The sequence below is a fragment of the Ruditapes philippinarum genome, unplaced genomic scaffold, assembly GCF_026571515.1.
Source record: "Ruditapes philippinarum isolate M1 unplaced genomic scaffold, ASM2657151v2 ctg854_1_1_1_1, whole genome shotgun sequence".
Lineage (NCBI taxonomy): Eukaryota > Metazoa > Mollusca > Bivalvia > Venerida > Veneridae > Ruditapes > Ruditapes philippinarum.
Genome location: NW_026851665.1, coordinates 163,590 through 178,717, shown reverse-complemented (window position 1 = coordinate 178,717; position 15,128 = coordinate 163,590). Strand labels below are relative to the sequence as shown.

At 31.0% G+C, this 15,128-nt stretch overlaps 1 protein-coding gene across 2 annotated transcripts in view; it reads right to left on the bottom strand.

The window, feature by feature from the left end:
* The window catches only part of LOC132736028 (sorting nexin-13-like), a 50,394-nt gene that overhangs the window by 27,526 nt on the left and 7,740 nt on the right, over window positions 1–15,128 (bottom strand). For both annotated transcript variants that reach the window (XM_060723083.1, XM_060723073.1), the window contains exons 5-13: window positions 14,197–14,318; window positions 13,426–13,541; window positions 12,785–12,886; window positions 12,122–12,210; window positions 10,421–10,504; window positions 9,277–9,418; window positions 3,827–3,936; window positions 1,521–1,608; window positions 420–475 (exon numbers count right to left, since the gene is read on the bottom strand). In XM_060723083.1, coding sequence (XP_060579066.1) covers window positions 420–475; window positions 1,521–1,608; window positions 3,827–3,936; window positions 9,277–9,418; window positions 10,421–10,504; window positions 12,122–12,210; window positions 12,785–12,886; window positions 13,426–13,541; window positions 14,197–14,318 — 909 coding nt within the window. The remainder of the gene's footprint in view (window positions 1–419; window positions 476–1,520; window positions 1,609–3,826; window positions 3,937–9,276; window positions 9,419–10,420; window positions 10,505–12,121; window positions 12,211–12,784; window positions 12,887–13,425; window positions 13,542–14,196; window positions 14,319–15,128) is intronic.

The following is a 15,128-nucleotide window of genomic DNA, read 5'->3' as shown; positions in this document are numbered from 1 at the left end:
TTATCTATATTGTATACACTCCTGTCTGAAGCAAGATAACTGACATAGCGAATGTACATAGACAAATGATAATAATAAATATCTAGCCATATTTTCTTTGTTTTGTTGGACTTAAGTTACAATAACACTGTTAATGTCACATGGCATCTTTCTAGCTATACTGGTAGACAAAAATTTAGCACGATTCTTTATGCAGTATTTCAGACATAATTGGGCATCTATGTCGAACCACCAACCTTCTGTAAGCTAGTCTGATAGGTTCTTTCACAGGAGCATTCATAATGTTTGATGGGATTTGAACCCACAATGGTGAGGAACAAGTAGTTTGATGTCAGCACCCTTAACCACTTGGCTTTGAATGGCTAAGGACTGGAGAGTAAAAATGAAGATAAATTTACGAGTATAGACATGTAACAAACCTCGACATTAAGGTAGAAATATATGAGGTTCTCACCACCAACACTGGTCATAAACTCTGAAATATATTTACATAACTATTTTAATAAATTCCTGTCTCATCTGCTATGCAAAGGTTTCAGGATTATCAGTTTTAAAATATTTTACAAATAATCTTAAAAATAAGCACTAATGTTCAGATGTGATACTTTCCATGTTGTATACCTAATATTACTGAAACGATTGTTTTAAAACCATATTTATACTATCCGGAGCGTTTCTACCAAAGTGACAGAATTTTTTTATATTTTGACACAGAACATGCTCAAATCACTTAGTTTCAAAGAAAAATAATATTTTTTGCTATTTGAACCACTCTATCTATTTTTCAACAATTAGCATTTTTTCCAAGTTATGATGCTTTTAATCATAAAATATGAATTACAGAGATAAATATGAGATAAAGTCACTTGCAGCACGCTAAAACAGTGATTCTTAGCTTATTGAATAATAATATCTGTCATATGTTTGCAGTTCAGATTGGAATATACATCTTGAGGGGTTCCACCCATTGGGCCGTAATGAGGCATGCCGAGTTTTTGCCCATGGGACGGGAACCGCAAACATATGTCAGATATTTTTTCTTGCATATTCTACCATATTCCATTATATTTTAAACTACATTATAATTTATATGTATTTACATTAATAAAACAAATTTCCATGGAAATTTATGTCATTACCCCATAACTTTTTTCTCACAACAGTGTATGAAATAACATTAATAACAGTAAAATTACCTCATCCTAAGCATGCCATTGTACAGCACGAAACTCATCTGGCACCCCCATGCCAGATAAAAATTTCCAGCATGGAAAGAGAAACGCCAGTCAGATATGCAAGAATGATCTAGTACAACCTCAATAGAGAAACACCCTTAACAAGACACATATTATAGTTGTTTTGTAGATTTGTTGCCTAAGACAGATTAAATGTATTGTGAAATGTTACTATCAGATAAATTGATACTGTTGTTGAAAAGATGTGACTACAGGGCAGCAATGCAGATGTTACTCTGTAACATCGTTTATTTCTTGAGTAAATTATTAATAATATATACTTACCTATAAAAACTGTTAATGCTATATTATTTTGGATAATGTCATCTAATGATAAAACAAAGAGAGATCTAGTACGACAGTATTCAGGGACCTGAAAAATATAAAAAACTTTATTAAACTATTATAAACATGTATTTATGATTTTAGAAAAAAAATATTTTAATAACAATTTTTGTCCCTTATTCTTTCAGCACCATTATTATAATCTTTTTTGTCCAACTTGAATCTTTGGCTTCTTTTAATTTAAAATGTTTGAGGCAATTTTTAATTTTTAAATATGTTTGTAACATATTTTTACTGTCTGATGACAGTAATTACATACATTAAAGATGAATATTAGTGGCCGAGCACTGCCAGCCAGGAATTACTTTACAAACTAGAGTTGTGGGCCACCTACCCAGAAACCCCTGTGCTGGTGTAATACTGGTGTACAAGTATTTTCTATTAGTATCAGCAAGCAATCTTCTTTGTTAATGACTGGATACTGACACAAACAAAACAATGTTTGTGTTACTGTTACTTCTTTTAGTTTGATGTGAGGAATTAAGTTTTTCACAAATATAACTTTGGAAACTTTTCACATATATCAAGAGCAAGCACCAGGTTTTACTATAATAGTACATTTTGGGAAGTTGTATGTTTGAAATTAAAAGAAGAAAAATCTTGATATTTTATGTCAGAAGGTAGTAATAAGACTGTATTTAAGATATAAAATGAAGTCAAATAAATCCAAAAATGTAATCATTTTAATCATACCTAAGGCTAAATTTAACAGACAATCATAAGGTTACAATGAAGGCCATGTTGAACAAGAAGTCCAGTAAATTGGTAATTTGCCTTAATAAAGCCATAAAGTATATAAAAAAAAATATTTCTTTTAAACTATCTTAACAAAATTAAAGCATTCATTAAGTAAACACGGTTGATTTTTTTCGAGTGCAAAATATAATAAACAAGAGCTGTCCGTAAGACAGCGCGCTCGACTTTTTTATTGCTTGCCAATAAAAAAAGTTTTTGCAGTAAAAGGCAATACAAGAATCTCTGTATTTTTAAAGTGAACAATGGCCATGAGCATTAAGATATTTAGTGAAGAATTATTTTACTGAATTGTGTGATACCCTTGAACACTGCAGCAAAGTTTGAAATGTTTAAGTCAAAAGAGGGCTGGTAAGAAAGAAAAAAAACTTTTTTAGTGCTTGCCTATAATACAAAACATTGACAGTTAAGGGCCATAATTCAAATAAAATCTTTGACAGAATTACCTTCTCCTGGACATGTTTGGGAATCATGATTGTAAACAAGTATTCCAACTTTCAAATTAATATCTCAAACAGTTCAGTCAAAAAGTGGACTGGTACTAAAAACTTAACCAAGATTCTAAGTCGATAAAAGGCCTTAATTTTTAAAACAAATCCTTGACAGAGTTACCTTCTCTTGCGTACAGATGGGGGTAATGATGTGAAATAGCATTAAAAGTTTCAAAGCAATATCTCAAAGGGTTAAGGCAATAAGTGGATTTTACCCATATTCAATGTATTTTCTAAGTCAAAAAGGGGCATAATTCTGTCAAAAACCTTGACAGAGTTATGTCCTCTTGCCTGTTGATGAAGGTCGTGATGGTAAACAAGTATGGTCAGTTTCAAAGCAATACCTCCAATGGTTTTGAAATAAAGTGAGGTGGTACAAAAAACTTAACCAAGCTCAATACACTTTCTAAGTCAAAAAAGGGCCATAATTCTGTCAAAAACCTTGACAGAGTTATGTACTCTTGTCTGTAGATGGAGGTTATGATGGTGAACAAGTATGGTAAGTTTCAAAGCCATACTTGTAATACTTCTGAAATAAAGTGGGGTGGTACGAAAAACTTAACCAAGGTGTGACGCCAACGCTAACGCCGACGCCGACGCCGGGGCGAGTAGGATAGCTCCCCTTTTCATAGAAAAGTCGAGCTAAAAAGCAAATGAATGTTAATATAATTGGTATTTGAATAAATTACACTGTAATTCTGTATTTAATTTACTCAATTCACCTGTAATCACTGTTAATTTTATTGTGTTTTTTATGACATAATTATACATGTGTAAAATAGACTATTTGTATATTTATATTGATACTTGATAGAACATAAGAAATGCATTAATGTTTTCATTGTAAATATTAAATTAGATATACATGTATAAATATTGAAAGGTACAAAGGGGTATGACCCCAACCCTAACATACCTACTACAGGAAAAATAAACAAATTTACCCAGTTGGGGCCTCAAAAAAAAATAAATAAATAAATAAATAAAACACTAATAACTTACATCTGGTGCAAACTCCGTGTCAACAATCCCTTGTTGTAGACGTTTTATTTTCTGCTGACATAATTCCTTTACATATAACAAACTTTGTAAATTCTGCTTGATCATAGAATCTGAAAATAAAGTACACTCATATTGAAAATAGAGTAAACATGTATACAAAGAGTACAGTAAACTTCACTTATAGCGAACACGGTTATAGCTAACTTCCTGTTATAAGGAACAGTTTTTTTGGCCTGAATTTTGCCCTCCTTTATTTAATATAAAAATATACGGTTAAAGGGAATACGATTATAAGGAATTATCGATTATAAGGAACTCATTTCTCAGTCCCAGTTTACAGAAAATTACACTTTTATAACGAACTACAAAATATCGGTTATCCGTAAATAGATCCCGCATTTTCAACTTTCATTTTTCATTGGCACGCGGAATGTACTGTTTATTGTTGTATTTACTTCAATACAGCTGTGAAATGAATATATATAGCAGTACATAGTAGTTTTCTATTTAGGATATTTTTAGCATGAGTTCTTGTCACCTAGACAAAAGGGTTATTCCTTTTATTCTATTATTTCTTTTCTTTAATAGTTTTGCCAGAGTAAAATAATTATGATCATTTATAATCTGTTTTCAAAATAATCACGCATTCTATTCCTGTCTGGTCCACGGAAAAAACTACAAAGTTGCTTGATTGAAATGAAAAGAAAACCATATCTTTCATATATAAAACTCACCCTTAAAATATAATAGAAGATATTCAATATGAAAGGAAGGAAAAATCGAAAATCTTGTTTATTCTTAAATGAAAAGCACAGAGTTTAGAAACAAAATATGATATTTTATGAGAAATTGAGAAAGGGAGTAAAACAAAAAGTGAAATAGCAAAGGATTTTCAAATTCCAAAAAGTACGCTCTCGGGTATTGCACCTAAAAAAGAAATAAACAACTAATTTTTCTTAAACAAATTACTCTCTTCAAAATGGAGAACGATGGTAAACAATCAGTTCATTATGTGTAAATCTGTTCACTATTAAAGCTCCTGATACAAGGAACTAATTCGCTATATGCTTACAAGAAACTCTTGATATAAGGAACAGATTTTGAATGTCCCAATGAGTTTGTTATACGTTGAGTTTACTGTATACTCATACTGAAAATAGAACACACTTGTATATTTATCATTTCCAGGTCTGCTTCAAAGATAACTTGTACCAGTGATGTTTGAGGAAACATTGTCACTTCCATAGTAAACTTTAAACCAATGAAACTATTTTTGGCTGACACTGTATCAAATATACCAATATACTCCATAAAACTTCATAATTTAACATTATTACAGTACTTAGATTCTTTTCTAGTACCACGTGACAATATATGGAACCATGATCATATCAAACATATTATGAAACAAAGTTTTGGCACGAGTGTTTCAAGTAATCAATTACATCACATATATAATAAACCAGTACATCAATTGACTTCATGAAATATGATTAGAACTTGACATATCTTCATATCAACTAACTTTAATGTGATTTTTGATTCCAGTTGCACCAGCTCACAGAAATTTCCCTACCATTGTTGTGACATGTGATTATGTTAAATAAATGATATTTTCTATTTACATTTTACATCTGCTACTGAGTTAGTGACCCAGTAGATTATACAAAGAAAAACATGTTTTACTGACAATTTTGTCAACTTCCTTTATTGAATTAACAAGTCAGTAATTGGCATTAAACCTATCAAGACAAGTTTTAACAGTTAACTAAACAAGAGCTGTCGGTAGGACAGCAACGCTCGACTATTCTTAGTGCTTGATAGTAAAAAAAATGCTTGATAGAGTTACCTCCTCCTGTTTACAGGTTGGGGTCATGATGGTGAACAAGTGTGCAAAGTTTCAAAGCCATATGTCAATGGACTTTGAAAATATTTGAACTATTACAAAAACTTTAACGTAAATTCTAAGTCGAAAAAGGGGCATAATTCTGTCAAAATGCTTGATAGAGTTACCTCCTCCTGTTTACAGGTTGGGGTCATGATGGTGAACAAGTGTGCGAAGTTTCAAAGCCATATGTCAATGAGACTTTGAAAATATTTGAACTATTACAAAAACTTTAACGTAAATTCTAAGTCGAAAAAGGGGCATAATTCTGTCAAAATGCTTGATAGAGTTACCTCCTCCTGTTTCCAGGTTGGGGTCATGATGGTGAACAAGTGTGGAAAGTTTCAAAGCCATATGTCAATGGACTTTGAAAATATTTGAACTATTACAAAAACTTTAACGTAAATTCTAAGTCGAAAAAGGGGCATAATTCTGTCAAAATGCTTGATAGAGTTACCTCCTCCTGTTTACAGGTTGGGGTCATGATGTTGAACAAGTGTGCAAAGTTTCAAAGCCATATGTCAATGGACTTTGAAAATATTTGAACTATTACAAAAACTTTAACATAAGTGGTTACGCCGACGCCGACGCTCGGGTGACTGCAATAGCTCTACTTATTCTTATCGAATAGTCGAGCTAAAAATCATTTCATTTTACCATTTTGAAGCAAGTGGTTTTAAATCTAATAAAAAAAGCATGAATCAAGTGTCACAGGAATGCAACTTAGAATTTAGTTTTCAGATTACTATAATGTTGCAAGCAAAACCAAAACTAATCTAGAAGACTAAATTAACACAGGGATATATTTCAGTTAAAATCAATGTTATTGAGTAGAGTCCTTGGATAATCACCTTCAATTATGATCCCAAACACATGCATTAAGTTTCATGTGAAAACCTTCAATAGTTGAGAACAAAAAAACTTTAAGAAATTTCTAAGTTTAAAAAGGGTCATAATTCTGTTATATCCATGTTGATTTTGTGGGCCTTAATAATGACCTGCTATTATAACCTTGAAGACCTATATTAAATTTCAAGGGTAAACGTTCAGTAGCTAAACATAGTGAGGAGATTTCGAGTCAGTTTGGAGTATCATCTTCCAGGCTTTTGACTGAGGGTATTTTATCCTACACTATTACTTAACATCTAACTATTGTTAAATTTCCTCAGGTCCTATTATATATATTTTGTAATGTTAAAGAAGACAATATATATCCCAGTCACATGATGGTCTACCATACACAATAAACAGAAATAAAAGATAATTAAATGTTTTAATATTTCAATACAACAATACAGCTATACATTCAAAAGAATAATTATTTTTTTCATTTATTTCTTCCTATACAATAATCTCAATAATTTATCATTATAAAATTTTCTCCACTTCTCATTGGTAGCACTAGGACCTTCTGGCCAATTTAAGGTAGAAATCACCTCTAGTCCTACACGTGCTGCTAAACATAAAGGTAAGGATTTCTTCTGGTTAGCTCCTGAACATTCTTCCATGTTTGATGGTTCACTTTTGACTGTAACTAGTGTCTGTTTGCTCTCTACTGTTCCTGCATGTTTGCTCTCTACTGTTCCTGCATGTTTGCTCGCTATTGTTCCTGCATGTTTGCTCTCTACTGTTCCTGCATGTTTGCTCTCTACTGTTCCTGCATGTTTGCTCTCTACTGTTCCTGCATGTTTGCTCTCTACTGTTCCTGCATGTTTGCGCTCTACTGTTTCTTCATGTTTGCGCTCTACTGTTTCTTCAATGTCCGATCCAGGAAGACCCACATCTGTAACATTTTCACAAGGGGTAACATTGTCTTCCTCCTGCTCATCATCAGACTTAACACTGTATGTATAAGTCCTCTCTTCAGTATATATGAATGTAGGTTCCATACCTAATATTTCCTGGAAAAAATAAAGCATATTAAAACACCTTGTCAAACAAATGTTGAAAGTTTACAGTAAATATATTTTATCAAGATTTTACACATTTATAACAGTCAATATTGAGTCCTAATCCTGCAGTGAACGGCGATAGTGTAACATACTGATGTTAAAGGAAAATGAGTCATGAGAAGTTTTGCTTAAACTTTAAAATTGAGATGCAGACATCATATACTATAATCAAGAAAGGAAGAACAGCAAGACCTTGTCAGACAAAAAAAAAATAATCTTACATACATTTTTAAAAATTTTCCTTGTTGGACAAAAATTCATGCATAAATTTCAATACAGGACAGCTAATCTGCAGTTTTCTTATGACTTTATATATTCATATTGTGTTCACCATAGTGTTAAGAGTTAAAAACGTAGCATATTTAATTTGTGTGAAGTCACAACATGCTGATTTTATATTTACAAAGAGACTGTGTAGCATTTTCAAATATTAAATTTGAACACAATGTATTTCTTAATGACACAAAAATTACTAAATAAGAAATATCAATTTTTACTTACCTCTCCTAATTTCTTCTTTTCTTTTACTTGCTATTATTATTTTTCTGTTATGTTGTTAATATGTGGAACTTTCAATCTTGATTTGATAAATCACACTCAATATTCTATTTGTAAATTTAGTTACATCAGCTGATTAGAAGACGGTCAATTAACTACTATATATGTCAGCGATATATTTATTTATGTATATTATATTATCATCTTAGTTATATAGCATTAAATGTTACAGACAACAAGAAATGTCTATCATGATATTAAACCCATGAAATTTCAACAAGGTGTGAAAAATATGACAAGTGTCTGTGTAGTTGTAAGAAGTGAGACAGGATGTCTTTTTCCATGTTAATTGTACAGTAAGATAAGATAGATAAGTATACATACAGTATGTACTAATTGACACCTGTTATCATGTTAATTGTACAGTATGTACTAATTGACACCTGTTATCATGTTAATTGTACAGTATGTACTAATTGACACCTGTTATCATGTTAATTGTACAGTATGTACTAATTGACACCTGTTATGTCATACTGACAGGTAGTACCCACCCCTAATCCCCTATAGAATTCAATATGTATATTTAGAGTCTTAAAATACAATGTAATGTACTTCAAATATTTAGCAATAAAAAAAAGAGTAAAATATCTGTGAAAATGATGGATACTTCTTAATTTATAACTCCCCAAAGTAACTTTTAGATGTGGTACTGGGGGATTATTTTGATTCAAAATTTCAACACTGTGATAACAGAAAAACATACAATTTGGGATTAAATTCCATATACACAGATACATTATAAATATCAATTAACAGATTTGTCTTTCCACCAAAAGGCTTCAAGGATTTTTTTCACTTACAACAGAGCTGTTTTGTTTGTCAAATCAATGGGTGTTTCATCATATCTAATTAAGGGTGTAAAGGTATATCAAATAAAATATTTTAAGAAAAGTTATAAAAGGTAAAAGAATGTTGTTACCATAATGTTATAGTCAATTCTCATGGGAGTTGTACAATAGATATTCTTTTAGTCCACAGAAGTTTTATTATAATTCAAATAATAAACAAGTGAAAAAAAAATGACCATAAACTACATATATGACATGACTCACCATCACTTCCTCCAGAGTCCTTTGAGCGCCATTTACCAATATCACAGTCTAATTGTTCAATGACTGAGCATAGCTCGTCAATTGAATCTGTTGTCCGTATCACAAACATAAACGTTTCATTTATCAATGACCCCTTTTTACACTGAAAAAAGACAATAAACACTTTTTATCATATGTTGGATACAAAATTTATGACATATAAATATATGTGTAAATGGCAAATAAGCAGAAATTTTATTATTTTTAATTAGAAAGAAATACATAATGCACAAAAAGTAGGTGAAATTAAAATGTTTCAAATAATTAAGGTTTACATTAAATATCGCCCTTAAAAATGTAGCAAAATGAAATAAACACTCATTTGTCTATTAGGCTTACACAAGCGAGTAATATTCAAATTGAGGAAGTGAACTTATTAAACATTTAATGATTTATGATTTAAGTCTTTAAACCATATCTAGGTAATGTGAATCTTTGAATAAACTAGTATGTTTGGTGCCGTTTAGAGTGGTCAGGCAAATGTTGGGGGGCAAAATATACAGACAGTAATTGATCATCCTGTCAAATCTATGAATGGAGCATTGTCCGAAGTTTTTGCAACACAGTCAAAATAAATGAGAATGTATTTGTCTTGTGGGGGGAGGGGTTGTTTTTACACACCTTTAAAAAACACAATCTTATCTAGAGAATAACTGTTATGATAAACTAAACATTAGAAATTTGTCTCTTTAAACAAATTTATTTCTTATACTCAGAAAACATTTTATCTTCAGTCAAAATATATGTATATGCATGTACTAACTTTAACCCCTTATCAGCTGAGTTCTGGTGTTAACCTACTCAACTAAATGATTCAGGAGTAACATACTACAAACATAGTCGGTCAGACCATACTAGTGGCAAAGGGAAATAGACAAAAGCCCATCCAGACATAGCCCACACCCCTATCCAGTGTTCCTCTGAAAATGACAGGACATTAAAGTAACAAGACAGACAAACGCCCACCAGTGAAAATGTTCTTCCTGTCACTTTTTATAAGAGGGTTTTTGTTTGCGCTGTTATTTTTGTCCTTCACAAAGGCAAATCCATTTGGATTTCAGCAAGTTATGGGCTAAGTAAGTCAATATAATATATTTATATCTACCATCCAGGCTATATAGGAATTAATGTAATCCGGTTCTGACAGGAGATCTATGGTTGGTATAAATATACCATTCACTAACACTTCCTGAAAATATAACAAATATATTAATATTATACATGAATGCATAAAAATGTTGTTTTTTATGCTTAATGCTGCTTAAAAATTTGGTGGCAGACTGTCCTTTGATAATATATTATTCTGTATGTCACTTACAGTCGATTTTTTTTAATATTAAATTTTTGAAACAGACTTTACTTTAAGATTGCATTTGTGAAAAAAATGTTATGCCACCACATTAATATAACAGAAGTAGATTTTTTTTTGTTTCTTTAAAACTGAACTTTGCCATAATGCAGTAGTGTCTAGTTAATTTGGGAGTCAAGTTCAGCATATCAGCATGTCAAATGAATGACAATGTGCAGATGTGCCTAATGTTAAGATACAAAGGCCATTGTGCAATCACTGATAAAACTAGAAATGTGTCGTCACATCATGGATGCCCCCGCATGCAGCCAAAATTTGTTATGATATATTATGTTATGTTATAATATTTAGTTCCAGATTTGTTTGCACAAATTATTTTTTTCATTTTCAGTTCAAAGCCCTTAAAACTATTCAATGTTAACATAAACCATTTTTAAACAAAGCTCAAGGTACTGAAACTATTCAGTGTTAACCTTTTGTAAATTGCATATTGCATATTTGTAGCCAAATAATGGCTACATACATTTCCACAAAAGTATGAGTGCTGAAACTGAAAATTCAAAATTTTCCCAACATTCAAGAAAGATAAGTTTGTCCAAAATCATTGAACCACGACCAAATTCAAACTTGTACTGCTTATTCCTAAGATGTATCTATATGTCAAATTTGAGTTGAATGTGTACAACCATTGGGGAGATACTGAACAGACACTTAAAATTAAAATGATAACTCTATCAGCTTATCAAACCATGACCAAATTCGAAATTGACTGATGCATTCTTATGACATATTCATATCTTTAATTTGAGTTGAATATGTACAACTGTTGGGGAGATAATGAATGGAAACTGAAAATTTCCTTCTTTTCTTTCAAAGTTAAAGGGGCATAACTCTGCCAAAAATCATCGAACCATGACCAAATTCGAACTTGATCTGTATTTTCTCATGACATATCCATATTTTAAATTTGAGTTGAATGTGTGCAACCGTTACTAAGATAATGAACGGAAACTGATGATGACAGAATGACGAAATGACGGAAGGACGGAACAGGGTAACACTTTATGCTCCAGCCATTATATGGCGGGGGCATAAAAATCAAAGAATTTTTACTTTACAAAAAATTACATATTTACTAGCTGTATTAAACTTTGAAACTCCTGTACATAAGAAACATTTAGATTTAAAATCATCATTATATACATGTACATGGTATGAATCATAATGTCCTTATAATGTGCTAAAATTGTTTCATCAAATATCCCTGCAAAGCTCACATCCCTCTTGCTAGAGTTCATGACCTCGAGTCATTTCATCAAAATCTCTGAAAAGCAAACATTTCTCTTGCTAAAGGTTATGACCTATAGACTAACTCCCAGCTATTGAATCTTATTATAGAAAAATTGCATAACATGTATAAAAGACATTCCAAAATAAGTTGCTTCCCTTCAGATAAGAAGCATAAAAAGGCACTAAAAGTGATAAATAATTTCTTACTCTCATTATATATCTAAATGGTTTGTTGTTATAGTCTTCTGTTGGTAGGAGAAGAAATAAAAGTACATCACTCAGGTCCTGTAAATATTCTGAAATATTTTTCAAATATCAGAGGTTAGAATTATTAAATATGAAACAAGATGCACTGTGTATTCTTTTATTATTTCAACTGACTTATTCTTCCATTTATTTAATATTCTTTGGTTGAGTTTTAAGCGAGAGAAAGTTTTCATATATAATTCTATAAATACTGCCTTAATTAAGTCTACTTTAAAATAAAACAAGATCTACCTGCAGACAGCATACTCTATTTTCTCAGTGATAAAGAGTCTACTTAAAGCCAAATAGCAAAGGAGAGAAAATTCAAAAGCTCTTGGCAGACTTATCTGTCATATTTTTGAACACTGCCACAGATAATCATGGCCAAATACTGACATTGTCCAGAGCATGACTATATTCTTGTTGTTTAATTTTCTTTACTGACTGTTTTATGAGTATTATACATTTATGGAGCACAGAGTGTGAATCTGAGACAGCAAAGCAGACCCTTAATCGAAAGTTACGTGCCCAACACAAAAAATCTAGAGTTCAATACCCTACACTTGGCAACACTCAACATCTACAATCATATATACACACATACAGATAGTATAAAGGTCTTACGTCTTTCATCTTCAGGAGACAGTGACACCAAGTCTCGACATATGTCAACTTCCATTTTAATCTCAAGGTCAAAAAAATTCTGCTCCAATAATGGTCCTCTTTCTTTTGTAAAAGAAGAAAATTGTATAATGTCATGAAATATCAAAACTAGCTTCAGAGAATATAGCATTATAATCCATTTTTTTTTTGTATAAGAATTCTTGAAACATAAACATTCAATATTTATATTAACCATAGATTACTATGATGATATTATTCTGATTTAAATACAGAAACAGTATAGAACCTGATCTAACTGAATGGTAACACTTTCTATTCTAACAGTTTAAGGGTTAAGATCATGCCAAAGCTTCGAACAGCAGCATACACTAGGTCATTTTGTATAGACATGGTACATTTTGACATCTTTATCTCAAGAATGACTGTAAGTCTTTTGGATTAGCATCTTCCAGTTATTTACCAGATGTTAACTTGCAGCCATGAACTTTATATCATCAATAATTAGACTGTTAAACATAATTGACACAATATCCCAGCCTGTCATATAACAATTACACCAGTAAGTTTAAGAAATTTCACCTGCCAAATGTTCATATCAAATAATATTCATAAATTCATGTTATAAAACAAGACTGGTTTACCATCTTTATTCGCCACTTTAGCTTTCTCCATGGCTCTAACATATAATCGTATATGAGAAGCTAAATCATCAACAATCCTGTGAGTAAAATATGGTGACCAGTCAACATCTTTAGATCTAAAATTAAAGGTGAACATAGAACATTTTAAATCATATTTTTAAACTAACTTACAGATATATTAGTTATAAAGATTTATATATGGGCCTATATATACAGTTGTTTGGAAATATAACCCAAGCCGCATTAGGGTGAGGGTGATATTGCAAACAACAGTTTATAATATTATATTCGGCCATATAACCTTTCAAAAATATTTATAATTAATTTATAATACAGCAAGCATCTACGTTAAGAGAAAAGGTGGATTTCTTGATACATGTGATAAATTGATATTTATATAAAACTATATAAGCGTTATGATTATCCAATGAAAAGCGATGTTACAAACATAATTAACATATGATTATCCAATGAAAAGTGATGTTACAAACATAATTAACATGCAGTATTATACAATACATTTGTTGACAAAATTGTCACCTAGATTTGACGAGATATAATAAGCATAATGATAGTTCCATGAATAAAAACATTTAAACCCAAAATTATTATCTACACAATATGATTTCATATATATGTGAATACTGGCAACAGAAATCTAGGATGACAGAACAGAAGATGATGAAACAAATTTTTATAGCTCAAGTATGTATTCACATGTATATCTAATTCACACAAATTAATGACAAGACATTTATTGTGAACACATACCGTTGTGAAAATGTGATGAACACTTTTTGAACACATTGTTGTATTTCCAGTAAGAATAGATCATCGTCACTAACATCTCTGTACCAATTCTTTATATAATCTCGAGATATATACTCCATCACCTTTTATAATGTTAGAAAATATCATGTCAATAAATTCTTAAAAAACATGTGTATCAAAGAAGCTTAAAGTAATAAAGAAAGAAAAATCTTCTCTTTTTTTCTTACTCCATTTTAAAATTTTATTTGATAATTACATAAATGTAGTTAAACAGCACAATTGGGAAAGTCTTGCAAAGTCAGCAATATTTTTTTATTAAAACTAACTTAAATCTTGCTCCCATTCTTGCATTGCTTTTATTCAACTATCCAGCACTGATAAAAGTGAAGCATGCTGTTGGCAGAGACAGTTTTTGTACCATCTTAAACTAACATAAATTATAATTTTAATTATACTACCATAAAACAGTATTTTTTTACCTTACTGTTCATAATTTATTTGACACATCTTTCACTGTTTATATTGATGGTATATTTTTCCATTAATGTACATTGTTTAGGTGGCTGCTGAACTGATATGTAAAATATACCAGTCACATAAACAGAAAATAGTTCCAGCACTAGTGCTATCACTAAGAAATCCAGTCTGATTTCAGCAATGATAAACTACAAATGTGTCGTCACACCACGGAAGCCCCCGCATGCAGCCCAAATTTCAGATGTTACAATATTTAGTTCCGAATTTGTTCACACAAACTGTGTTTTTTTTTTCATTTTAAGTTCAAAGCCCTTAAAACTATTCAATGTTAACACAAACCATTTGTATACAAAGTTCAAGGCACTGAAACTATTCAGTCTTAAGTTAAAGAGGCATTTCTCTGCCAAAAATTATCAAACCATGACCAAATTAGAACTTGACCTGCCCATTCCTTT